Source organism: Takifugu flavidus, chromosome 10, assembly GCF_003711565.1.
Source record: "Takifugu flavidus isolate HTHZ2018 chromosome 10, ASM371156v2, whole genome shotgun sequence".
NCBI lineage: Eukaryota > Metazoa > Chordata > Actinopteri > Tetraodontiformes > Tetraodontidae > Takifugu > Takifugu flavidus.
This window is the reverse complement of record NC_079529.1, coordinates 9,801,008-9,813,122: the sequence shown is the minus strand read 5'-3', so window position 1 is coordinate 9,813,122 and position 12,115 is coordinate 9,801,008. Positions and strand designations below refer to the sequence as shown.

The following is a 12,115-nucleotide window of genomic DNA, read 5'->3' as shown; positions in this document are numbered from 1 at the left end:
ACTGCGGTGGTTTGTTCTTGGCATAATTTTATTCTGACGTGAAGTAAATCAATGTAGTCATACTGAAGGCCCCGTGCTCTGGATTCCAGGAATGGATTCAATATTTCAAGAAGAGAGCCTGCTCATATTGACTGCTGTAGTAATTTCATTTTCTCCTGTCTGTGGGATGAAGATGGCGCGTGCAGATAATGAAAATGTTTGTTCAGACCTACAAGTCTACCCAAAGAAAGAATATTTCTAAGCAGAATTATTTGTAAATCAAAATAGAACACTTAACTATTTAATATAATTTTTTATTTTATTGAAGGTAAACTAATTACATGCGGGGGGAGGAGGGGTGTAAAAATAGAATCCGAACTACTACTAAGGGTCCTTTACTTGTCGTCGCATATAGTGACGTATGGAGGTAAACACCAGGCAATCGCCTGAATATAATACCTTGATTGAACACATAGAAAAAAACACAACTTATGCGTCAAATTTTGTATACGACAATCTTTACAACAATATAAGATTTTTAGTAGACCAAAGACAGTAACGATTTACCCCTCGCATCACATTTAGGACTGGCATGCACTGCGTCCCCATTGCCGCCGTTGGTCGAATGTGCGCGCGGTTGGCGGATATGTCAGGAACAGAGGAACAAGCTGTTATTGATCGCCGTTGAGTTGTTGCGTTCGCGGTTAAGGTGTGCGGACGCTGTAATCTAGTTACTGCATTTAACATACCAGGCAGTCATCTACTAAAATGTCTCTGCCGCCAGAGAAAGTTTCGGAGCTCAAACAGACAATTCACAATCATCTTCTTAAGGTAAGCAGAAAATGCTACCCGCTTTATCTACGCTCCGCTGGTGTATTCCATAATGTTTAAATGTGTATTTGTATGATGTAACTTGTCTTCAAATAAAATATTAATACGTGCCAGAGAGAAGCCGAATTAAAGTTTTCACCAAGTAATAGTGACCTGTTCTCATGGTGTTATGTAGTAAGAGAATTTATTATTCTATTATATGTTTCTATTTAGTACACCCCCACGTCTCCAACTGATATTCTATTGTAATGTTACATGAACAGAAATATTCAAAACAAATGATTAAGGTTTTTTTTTTAACCCCATGAACGATGATGTGATGTTCTCTTTAGATAGGTGTTTTTTGTTTGTTGTTTTGAATTGAAGGCAGATGTTTTCTGTCTTTGCTGCTTGTCAGATTGACATCCACGGGAAGATCAGAGAGGTGCTGGCTGAAACTGCCAGGGACGGCCAGGATCCAGCGCAGCCGCCTCCGTCCAGGGTGGATTTCATCAATGCGTTGCAGCGGAGGGGAATCATAGACGACGTGATGAAGGATCTTCACTTCACCCAGGTAGACGGCAGTGTCAAGATTTCCAATATCTACTTGGTGTGAACAAAAAAGTGTTTTCATTATCCATGAATATTCTGCTTTGATAGGACGTCCCCACAGAGATCAAAACAAGAGCTCCACCAAAGCAAACATCTCATTTTGTTGACAAGGATGTCAATAATATGGACAAAAGTAAGCCATCAACTCAAATAAGGAAATATTTCCTTTACTAAGATAAATTCTTATTTAGTTTTAAGTAAAGTTCTCTATTTTCTCAGCTAATGTTGACCCATCCAGACGGTATCTGTATCTTCAAGTCCTTGGTGGTAAGGCCTTTCTGGAACATCTCCAGGAGCCAGAGCCTTTACCTGGTCAAGTCTGTTCCACATTTACGCTCTATCTGCATTTTCGTAACCAGAGATTTCGCTCAAAACCGGTGCCTTGTGCCTGTGAACCTGACCTGAAAGAGGGCTTCATATTAAACATTCACAGAGATGGTTCAGGTGAACGAAAGGTAGCACTCACAGTGTCACTGAAGGTCCTGCGGTATATTAAGTGTTTTGCATTTTACTGTTTCAGAGGGAGGTAAAATGGCAGACACAACCACCATGCTGTCCATGTGTGACCCAGTTCACTTGGTGCTGATCAGAACAGACACCTCCAATGAGACGACGCTGGTGTCGTCCTACTTCCTGGACTGGAGGACGGTCCTCACCTCACCAGCTGGGAAGACATGCTTTGCTGTGGAGCTGTTGGGAGTCGGTGAGGAAGAGTGATTCTACTGCAGTGAGTGCGAGCATGTTAATGCGTCCTCAACCGCAGCTGTTTTTGATTCTGCGACACATCTCAAAGTCTTAAAAATGTTGTTCATCGATGACGGACAGGGAGGGTTTATGTTGTGATGCACATTTGGTTAAAATTTTCCTGCCTTGTTCTGGGTCTTGTGATTAGTGGCGGAGAAGCAATGCTGGAGTATATCAGCAGCGCACCAGTGGTGGATGAACCACATGGCAGAGAAATGTTTCCAAAAGTCATTTTTAAGTTGTGTGTGGGTTTGTGTCGCCAGGAAGTGAATGTAAAGTCCCAGCTGGTGTTCTGACTGTCAGTCTGGAACTGTACCCTCCTCTCACAGAGCCTCTGAGCGCTGATGTCATCAGCACACAGGTCAGAACACTGGGGTCGCGTCATCCTCTGTTTATTCATGCTGAATAAAACGCCACTGTCAGCTCAGTGAACCACCACTGAAGGTTATGAGGATCTGAGTTGGTCAAAAGGGCATCATTGTGAAAGAAACATCACTTTTTGTTTCTCATCCAGCAAGCGCTGGAGAGGCAGAGGACAGCCGAGAAGGAAAGGCTCTTCCTGGTTTATGCCAAACAGTGGTGGAGAGAATTTCTCGAGATTCGTCCGTCACACCAGTCTAAAATGGTGAAGATATTTGCACAGGTTTGTGGGCATCTGGGTGGTGCTGGAGCCAACAGAAACTTAAACAACACTCAGACTCCTGCCTGTACCTCCGTGGAGCTGTCTCACTACCGCAGTCTGTGTCCACAGGATGAGAACGGCGTCAACCGGCCGGTGTGTTCTTACGTGCGTGTCCTCCGGGCAGGCCGGTTGCTGGAGAGCCCTCGACACGCGGCGCGCTTCGTCAGCCTTCTTGCCTACCAGCGAGCTCCGGTGGTGGGAGGAGGAAGCAAACAGGAGCAGTGGTGCACATTGATGGCTTTCCTGTGTAGACAGAAGGTAGACACGAGTCCTGGTGGTGGAAGAATGGATGGTATCAGTAAGAAGCTACTACACTCAAAACATGTAGCGCGGGGCTTTCATTTTTACCACTGGAACTATTTTCAAATCGGTTATCAGTTCTTTTTGACTTAAGCATAAACTAAACTAAATGCTTCAAAGTAATCAGTTATTATTGGTCAGATTTCCCCCATATGTAACTGCTGCTGCATTTCCGTTCATGGCTGCCCTGAACGTGACAGATGTGTTGTTTCGGCGTGCCGGGCTAACTGATCGGCGCATTCTCCTCTCTCAGATAGATAGCGGGCATTTCCCGAACCACCGCAGGATAAATCTTCTCCGCCTCGCCTCCGACGGCGGCTGGCAAGACAGACACAACGGCAACTCTCGCAAAGTGGCCCTTGTCAGTCATGATTTATGAGTTTCATTCCAGGGAAAATTAATTTAGTCTCATCAGTCTCCAACCGCTTCCAGTGCTGCCGTCCATATTAGCACTTGTGGTGAACATCTATCATTGTGACTGGCCTGAAGCCGCAGCCAGCATGCAGCCACAGCGCAGTTTCAGACCAGGGAAAAACAACCATACAAGTGAAAAGGAAGTTACTTAATCTGCGCCTGCTTTTGATGACAGAATTTTATTGTGCGTCTGATTTAAAAACTTCTGAAAGTGTTGGATGATACACAGAAGCAGCACCAGCCTGTTTGCTTGTCAGTGTGAGAAAATCCAACCAGGCACACACAAGCCCTCACCTCCGATGGTGCCGTGTTCACCTCTTTAAGCAATAATGCACTATTAGAAAGGTCATGTGACCTCATCAGTGTTAGACTGCTCGTGTGCAGGTTCATGTGAGGGGAGAACAAATCAGTCCCTGATCTGAAAGTAATAAATATGAGCCCGCACAGCAGCTGACAGTCAGTGTCTGCAGGGCGACTGTGAGGATCACGCCACCCTGCTGTGCAGCCTCCTGCTGGGCTTTGGCCTGGACGCCTACGTGTGCGTGGGCACGAACGCCAAGGCAGCGCCTCACGCCTGGGTCCTTACCCGTGGCTGTGATGGCAGCATAACCTTCTGGGAAAGTTTGACGGCGCAAAGGTTCGTTTTGTTACGTCTCAGCTTTTATCTGTGCCATAATACAGCGTAATAACGCTGGTTACTGCCGGTTTGCTCAGATACCTGCACAGAGCCATAGACCCAGATGCTCCGCCCCTGGCCCCCCAGCCCAAACCCTCGTCCCCTTACAGGACGGTGGGCTGCGTCTTCAACCACGTGACCTTCCTGGCCAACTGCCAGCCGTCCGATGCTGTGAACGTGTGCATCTTTGACTTCCAGGTACTGTGATGTTTAATGTACTGAGAAGAATATTTCTGTCACGACTCATTGTTTTGTGTGTTATTACGTCATCTTAGTGTTGACATTGTGCCACCGAACACATTTGTTTGACTGGAGGGTTTTTACTTTGATTAATTTCACTATGAAAATTCTGCTGCATATTAAATCTGAGTCGGTCTCATCTAATGGGCAGAAGGGTTTTAAATCGGCGCTACGGGCTTCCAGCTTGGAAAGCGGCCAGTTTTGGACTTTAGAAAAGCGGCCATCATCATCATCATGAGTAACCTCTGCCATGTTGGCTCAGAGCAAGGCAGCAAACCCTGAGAGGCCTGTTTCCCTGCTTCCCCGCAGAATCCATCTCGGTGGAAAGCGATGAGCGAGGAGGCTCTGAAGTCTGTGTGTGCCCCCGGGGCCACCAGCTCTCTGCCCCCCGTGCCCCCGCTCTGCGCCCCCTCTCTGGATCCTGCTGCCGTCAGCAACCAGCTGGAGCTGGAGATGCGCTTCCTGGTGTCTGAACACAGGAAGGTAGGACGAACCCTGAGCAGCTCTCAAGGCTAAATCCGTGAAAGGTTTTGAAAGCAAGGTTCCAACGGTCCTTGGGCCTACACCTTGAACTCTGCCGCTCTCCTCCAGGACCTGAAGATGGCAACCGTGTGGGACGACAACCTGTCCTACCTATTGTCTTCTGCGCTGTGGGCCTACGAGCTGGAGCGATGCACCGGCGTTTCCTGCGGCAACGAGGAATTCCAGGACGCCGTGAGGAGAGCCGTGCCGGATGGTCACACCTTCAAGGGCTACCCCACCCAACTCCTCCACCTCAACGCCCGCAGAGCCTTCGCCAGCTGTCTGAGGTGAGCCGATCGTGCGGTGGACATGTCGGTCTGACATGTGACATCATCTTCTCTGTCTTCTCGCTCAGGTATCCCATTTGTGAGGAAATCGTGTGTTGTCGTGGCGACAGCGTGAGGCTGGCGGTCCGTGTTCGGGTGTTTGTCTACCCTGAGAATGCCTGTGCCGTGTGGCTCATGTTTGCCTGTAAATACCGCTCTGTTCTCTGAACCAGAACCCTCCCAGCTTCTGCTGCACGTTGACCTCAGATGATTTTAGACCCTCGTGATCTCTTATCTGTTTTGCTGTGAAATCATCCGAAATGTTTTTTTTTTTTTTTTCAACCTTTTACAGAAGTTTTAGCCTTTTAAATTTTACTATTTAAACATACTTCTCTGTCCTGATTGGTTAGTCTGGAGAGATGTCAGGCATAAGCCAATGGTGAAATACTCCTCTGGGTGTGAACCTAACATACACATGCACAGACAGACAGGTCTGGAGTGACTGCCTCCACTCTCACAATGTTTTGTTATTTTTTAAAGCTTTACAAGTTTATTGTGTACAGGCAGTATCTGCTGTATTCATGTATCTATTTTTGTAAATAAATAGAACTTTGTTTAACATGCTTCTTGCTATCTGCTTGCTTCTTGTTCTCGAAGTTGTCCCATCATAAATGGTCTGGAGCTTAAATCCTATGCTTAGGATGTCTCTTATTAAAGAGTTTATATTTGGTTAAAACGAATGAAAACGAAAACCCTGTGGCGGGCTGGAGTAGTACCTCGTCTCACCGCTAGATGGTGCGTTAGGACAAATATTGGCTGCAGGGGCAGTTTAATTAATTCAGATTAATTCTCTTTGGTTCTTTCTGCACAGCGCATCCCTGAGTGCATCACAGTTATTCTAATCTGGAACTGCTGAGATAAAAGTTTGGGAGTTAAATAACCCATTATGAGGTTAGTCAAATCAATCAACCTTTGTTTATAGTGTCTGTTACAACAAAATAGTTTCTAGGTGCTTTCCAGAATCCCAGGGCCTGACCCCCAACAAGCAACTGTGGCAAGGAAAAACTCCCCTTTAACAGGAAGAAACCTTGAGCAGGACCAGGCAAAAGTCGGCCATGTTTGAGTGGCTGTGATAATCGATGTGATTTTTTTTGTTTCCCGTTTGTAGAGCTGTTTGCATTAATCTCTTTTCCTGCTGTACTGCTCAGTGCTGTCTGGAGTTTTGACACAACAGCCCAAACTTTGACAACCTTCAACTGCGAAAGCAGCCAATTAATTTTCCTGGGAGCTAATTTGCAATTCTGCATTTGCCCCCAAGTTGTTGAGCAAGGGGATCTGGAGGGAGGCAGAAGGAAGCAACTAATGAATAATTTCTCTTTTTTCCCCCTGAATGTCACACGCATGCACACCGCTGTGTTGCACAGGAAGAGCGTGCACAACAGGAAGTGTGTGATGCTGGAAACCCAGGTATGTTTTCAGCTCATATTAAACAGCAGCGCTCGGGTGTAATGGACTAATAGGTCCTGTGGGAGGGGTGTGAAGGGCGGGGGCTGTGTGAAACTGGAAGAGAGGAAAGGGAAGAAGGATCCGGCGGAAACAGTCGCACCTTCCACCTCTGCAATGCTGCCGACGGTGTTTGCATCCAGGTGAGATTCTCACATTAAATATTTGTGTAAAAAGAGGCAGCACGTGTGTTGGCGTCACCTTCATTCGCACCTGAACGTGAAGAGGATGATTCTTTATCAAGCAAATCGATGACTTTATTATTACTGCCGTGCTGATTGTTGATGACTGAAATGACCAAACCTGCGTTTGGATCTGGTGTTTCCATCAATATTCTTTGTTTCCCCCACACACACACATTGAATCCTTTTCCTTCGCAGCAGCAGCACAGGCTGCTAATGACTGTTCTCTGTCTGCAGGCGCTTCACCTGCAGCTGATGAGTATTGTCAATAACCGCATCATCAGTTGGTGCGATGGCGTTGATTGGGACAAATACGTTGGCGCTCCCCATCATTTTTAGCACATTATGCTGGTATTTATTATGGCTGGCAGCCAGCATTTGTTCCTAAATGTTAAGTGTTTTATTTGAGTCTCTTGGCTCAACTTTGATAGAAAATGTTTCTGCGTTGGACTTTGCTGCATTCGTTTGCAGAACAACATGGAACAAAGGCTGCGACTGTGAAGACAATATGGAGATGGCAGAGAGAATTCGTCCCTTATCTGTCCAGATAATGAGCGTGATCAGGTTTTTAGATCGGCTTGATATCCTGCTAGCATGCAGATGATATCATTTATCCCTGTTTGCAGGATGCTGGAATAAACAAATCCAGATGAAGCAAACATGCGCTATCACTACCTTTTTATCCCAGAACCCTCTCTTCACACCTCCGTTTCCTCCGGTTGCAGCAGGAAGAGAGTTATCAGGGTCTGTCTGGTCGCTGCAGAGCCGCCTCATTATTTTGTTGTCAGTGGATGAACCTAAATGAATGTATGGGCCTTAGGCTCTGTAGAGTTTGTCAAGTAAATGAGAAGACTAATGGCGCATCTCCTTATCAGTGGTGTCTTTCTATTGTGCTAATATATCTGCTGACAGACGCTGATGTATCAACTAATTACCGTATTTTAACCATTAAAGCGGGAGAGTTTGGACGCCGAGCTCTGCTGTGATTTTCCTCCTGTTGCCATTTGTCAATGTGGTAATAAATTAAACCTGCTGAAATGACAGGATGGGCATTACAGCAAGTGTAAGGAGCACGAGCGTCAGCCTCATCAGGACACACCACTCCATGAATGAATGCATATAGTTGCATTTAGGGAGGAATAAAGCTTACACACCAACCTGCAAAAGTCCTTTTCTCATAGCTCCATAAATTATTGCATATTGATTTTGCAGGTTTGCCTTTAGGCTACTTGTTAAAGCGGCAGCTGTAACGACAACCTCTGTGCATTAATGACATCTCCTTCCTGCCACCCACCGACTGGTCTCTGCTTCTGTCGTTTCCTTTTCTATTTTTGAAAAGAAAATCCTGCAGGGGGGCAGAGGAAGAAAGAGGGGTGAGAGGGAAAGAAGAGCGGTGGCCATCGGAGAGAAATGTGTTGCATGGCCCGCAGCCTAACGGGTAATAAAGTCATTAATTCAGCTGATTAAGTTGGCCTTTGGGTTAAAGAAAAATCATATCCGTCTCCCTTTGAGATGTGACTGGGGAAGCACAGAAGAGGGAGAAGCTGGCTAATTAGTGCTGGAAAACAGGAGGGGGGCGAGAGAGGGAGAAGAAGAGAGAGAAACTGTGTGTGTGTGTGTGTGTGTGTGTGTAGGGGGTGCACATAGGTGTTTTGGCTGAACTACTAATGAGGCATGTTCAGGGTGAAAGAGTGACGAGCTCATCAAAAAGCCTCCCGTTCCTCTCAAAGACTGCCCGGTTACCTTTGAGCCTGACGCTGCCACTTAAGGACTTGAAACAGGAGCAAGAGATACGGAGGCGCAGGTGAAATGCCAGTTTGCGTAGCTTTTAATGAGCCTGCGATTGGATGCAAAATGAGAGAATAAAAGCAACAGGGATGCAGTCGGGGCCCCATCGTCGTGTCAGAGATATCGCCTGTTGAATACATTCATTTCATATAATGTTTGCAGCCATACAACATCAGCATGAAGTGGATTTAAGGAAGCATTAATTCCATATGAGCTGTTTTGGTTATTCTACAGTTACTCAGAGAGGCAGCCCACTGCTGTGACCCCTGCGTGACCTTAGTCCAGCATTCCATTCATCAGCAGTAGAGACGCAGAGGTGTTAGCTGTTAGCCGTTAGCTGCTGCCAGGAGTCCAGCCTTTAATTATGATGACGAGCATGTGAGAAGTGTGGAAGAAAAGGATCTTAAACATTCCAGTGACGCTCTCTGACATCTAATAATCTGACATAATCATGTTTACTTCAATCTAAGTAAAAGACAAATCATTGCAATCAGCTTTTGCATTTTTATCCCACAAAAATTTACCTTTAAAATGATGCATAGAGGGATCAAATGTTGCTATGAATGGGCCATAAAACACATGAATTCAATGTCAAACATTATAAGGAAGGAACAAACGTTTAGAATATTTACAGTTGACACTGTTGACCTCAGCTCTAAAGTTCCCACTGGAACCAGGCGGAGGTTATCGGAGCCATACAACAGCTGCTTCTTCACGCACGGCAGCATGTAAATAAGCTGCAGGATTATCCTCCACTTCCCACGTTCATCCATGACCTTTTCCTGACCTTAAACTCTTCACTCTGACACCTTCAGAGGGATCAGAAACACTCCAGCATCCAGCAGGAGGAGCGTCGGCTGTTCCCACATCCTGTCTGCTGTCAGTGTACTTTTGTGAGGGTCTGGGGGCACCAGGCCTCTGCCGGCCCTCTATTGAAAGCACTTCAGAGGACTCTCGCTCGTGGAGTCCATTAGAAGGGCCGAGCGTGTCTTTCACTGGCCCGGAGGGGAAAACAAATATTCTCTGCCAAATAAGCTCAGTGACCCGCTATTGAAGCGGCGGTCAATCAGCGGCACAGAGAAACGGAGGAGGGTGGGGTGAAGCAGCAGGGAGGTGAAAAACACAGATCAGTGAAAAAGATGGAGCTGGACGCCGCCGCCGTGGACCCTGGACGTCCTCAAACCGCTCCAACTTACTGGGACTCCAGCGAACAAAGAGAAAAGTGGAGAAGAAGAATGTGTGAGGAATATAAAGTGATGGCAGTGGGCCGGTGACAGGTGACAGGGCTGGTGCCAGAGACGTGTCAGCCCCAACAAAGGGACAGCCGGACAAACTCCCCATCGCCCCGGTTACCGGCACAGACAGACGAGCCAGAAGATCCAGAGATGTCCTGAAAGTAAGCGTTGGCACCGGAGCGCCGTCAGCGGCTCGAAACTGCAGCTTTGGACAGATGGAGAGAAGCAGGCAGGAGGACAGGATACAAAGAAAGAGAAGAAAGAGGCGACAAGGGAACAGAAGAGGAGAGAAGAACTGGGGCATCGCTGCTGAAGAAGACGCAACCAAAAACCTCACTGGATAAAAGCTTTCAAATCAACCTGTAACCACCAGATTGTTTCTGCCCCCCGCCCCAACCCTCCCGGTCCCCCGTTCTGCCCGGCAACAGGGGATTTGTATTTTCAGGGGAGTTTTACTGCCATTTCAAAGGGGGGATTAATTAATAGTCAGCTTTAGCGTTTCACCGCCAATTTCACACACCTTTGCTGACAGTAATTGCTTCAGGTTTAAATGAGACGCGCTCCAATATCTCGTTACGTGATGAAAAAGGATCCATTCCGGGTCTTTTCTCTCAGTGTTTACTGAAGAAGCGACCTGGTCCGTTTACCCAGGTATTCACGTCTCCCTGAGAATCTCATTATTACAAAACAGCAGAGTTTCTAATCACAGATCTTTGCAGAAATCCGAACTTTCACCTATCTTTTAGGTGATCGTCTTCGTCCAGTTGGACACAAAAATCCCCCACAGCAGTTAATGGTACATTTCCCCCCCGATCATCCCAGAAGAATCCAATTACAGCAGTGTTTGGAGATCAGCAAGATTACAGTGTATCTAAGGAAAAACAATCAAGGCCTATCTGCTGCCCATCTGCAGCAGGAGTCACGTCCTGTAATGAAGTCCCTTATTTCTCCCTCCCTCCTTTATCTCCTCCGCTACATCTCCCGCTATATTTTGCATTTCTCTCCTTCTGTCTTTTCATCCTGCTCTGTTTTTTTAAAAAAATAAAATAGAATTCTCTTTAAATCCCCTTCTCCTATGTGCGTTCACACGTGTTATTCCACCAGAGACCTGTAGGTGGAGCACATGCGCAGAGAGCGGCTATCTTGCGCCTCACTGCTGAAAACAGGGGAGAGAGCCTGTGGGTGGTGGTGACCTTTGGAGAACGCTGCATTTTCGGCTCACTTGCTCACTCTTTCGTTCCCCCGACCCCCTCCTCCCCTCCCCCCGCCCCTGGGCGATGTGGCTCAGCGACGGCGGCGAATTGAAAGCACGTAGACCCTCGCTCAGCCTCTGTGTAAATAATTCACCACTGCCTCAAAAATGAGAGCAGGAAGAAGGATTTTGCAAGGAATATATGTATATTTTATTTTATTTTCAAAAAAGCCCAAATGAGTCACAAACTGTCAGAAGCTTCAATCAGAGCAGAACAACAGTTTAGTTCACGCGATAAAGCCCGTGGAAAAGTCACAACGTTGAATTAAAACCTTTTATCTGAATATTTCCAACAGCAGCCCGAGGTGCACGTGGTGGTTCTATCTGCCTGCTCACCCATAAACGATGAGCTGATGAGTGAGCGGAACCGTCCTGCTGAAATGTCACAGAAGAGGAAGCAGAACTGATGCAGGAGGCCGATGTGATCACACTTTCTTCTTCGTGCAGGTATTTCAGCATCTTCTCCAAAGAGGCATCAGACTTTCACACTGCTGGCCTGAAAACTGATTTCCAAGCAGGAGAATTGGTGTTTTTATCAGTTAAACAAAGACAGGATGTAACAATAAAATAAAATATCAAATAAATCAGTGGGAAAATGGGTTATTTTTTAGAATATTTTACATTGCAGATAAAATGTGAGACCTGTGTGAATAAAGATACACTAAACAAGTCAAATCAAACATAAATTAGCAAAATAATGTCTATTCAAAGGAGAGAGCAGGAAAATTACTACGTATTTTCTATAAAATGAATCCGTTTGTGTGTACGAGCTGATGTTATAGTTTTGTTTTGTTTTTAAATCATTTTTAAAGTGAGTCGGAGGTCCACCTGATGTTCTGACCCAATTCATTTGATGTTTTCCTGCAGCCTCAGTGAGATGGAGTCATATATTGAGCTCTGTCGGCTCAGC

The 12,115-nt window shown here is 46.2% G+C and overlaps 1 protein-coding gene across 3 annotated transcripts; it reads left to right on the top strand.

Moving 5' to 3' along the window:
* The first annotated feature begins 567 nt into the window (after nt 1-567).
* cep76 (centrosomal protein 76) lies at nt 568-5,868 on the top strand. Of its 3 annotated transcripts, none has more exons than XM_057044205.1 (13): nt 568-810; nt 1,208-1,363; nt 1,450-1,534; nt 1,621-1,845; nt 1,922-2,104; nt 2,409-2,506; nt 2,660-2,788; nt 2,897-3,085; nt 4,012-4,178; nt 4,256-4,415; nt 4,767-4,940; nt 5,049-5,266; nt 5,335-5,868. In XM_057044205.1, exons 1-13 carry the CDS (start codon nt 748-750, stop codon nt 5,471-5,473), a joined length of 1,986 nt encoding a protein of 661 aa, XP_056900185.1. In that variant the 5' UTR covers nt 568-747; the 3' UTR covers nt 5,474-5,868. The 3 variants fall into 3 exon arrangements, with proteins under 3 accessions (XP_056900185.1, XP_056900187.1, XP_056900186.1); XM_057044207.1 differs by lacking the exon at nt 568-810 and having other exon boundaries at nt 1,621-1,668; nt 1,761-1,845; XM_057044206.1 differs by lacking the exon at nt 568-810 and having other exon boundaries at nt 1,605-1,845.
* The last annotated feature ends 6,247 nt before the right edge of the window (nt 5,869-12,115 follow it).

Bases quoted from the DNA above. Each gene is read 5' to 3' on its own strand.
- cep76 (XM_057044205.1), top strand. From the start codon at position 748: ATGTCTCTGCCGCCAGAGAAAGTTTCGGAGCTCAAACAGACAATTCAC. The intron at 2,789-2,896 runs GTTTGTGGGCAT...CTGTGTCCACAG, and splicing joins TGGTGAAGATATTTGCACAG to GATGAGAACGGCGTCAACCG. The intron at 4,941-5,048 runs GTAGGACGAACC...GCTCTCCTCCAG, and splicing joins TGGTGTCTGAACACAGGAAG to GACCTGAAGATGGCAACCGT.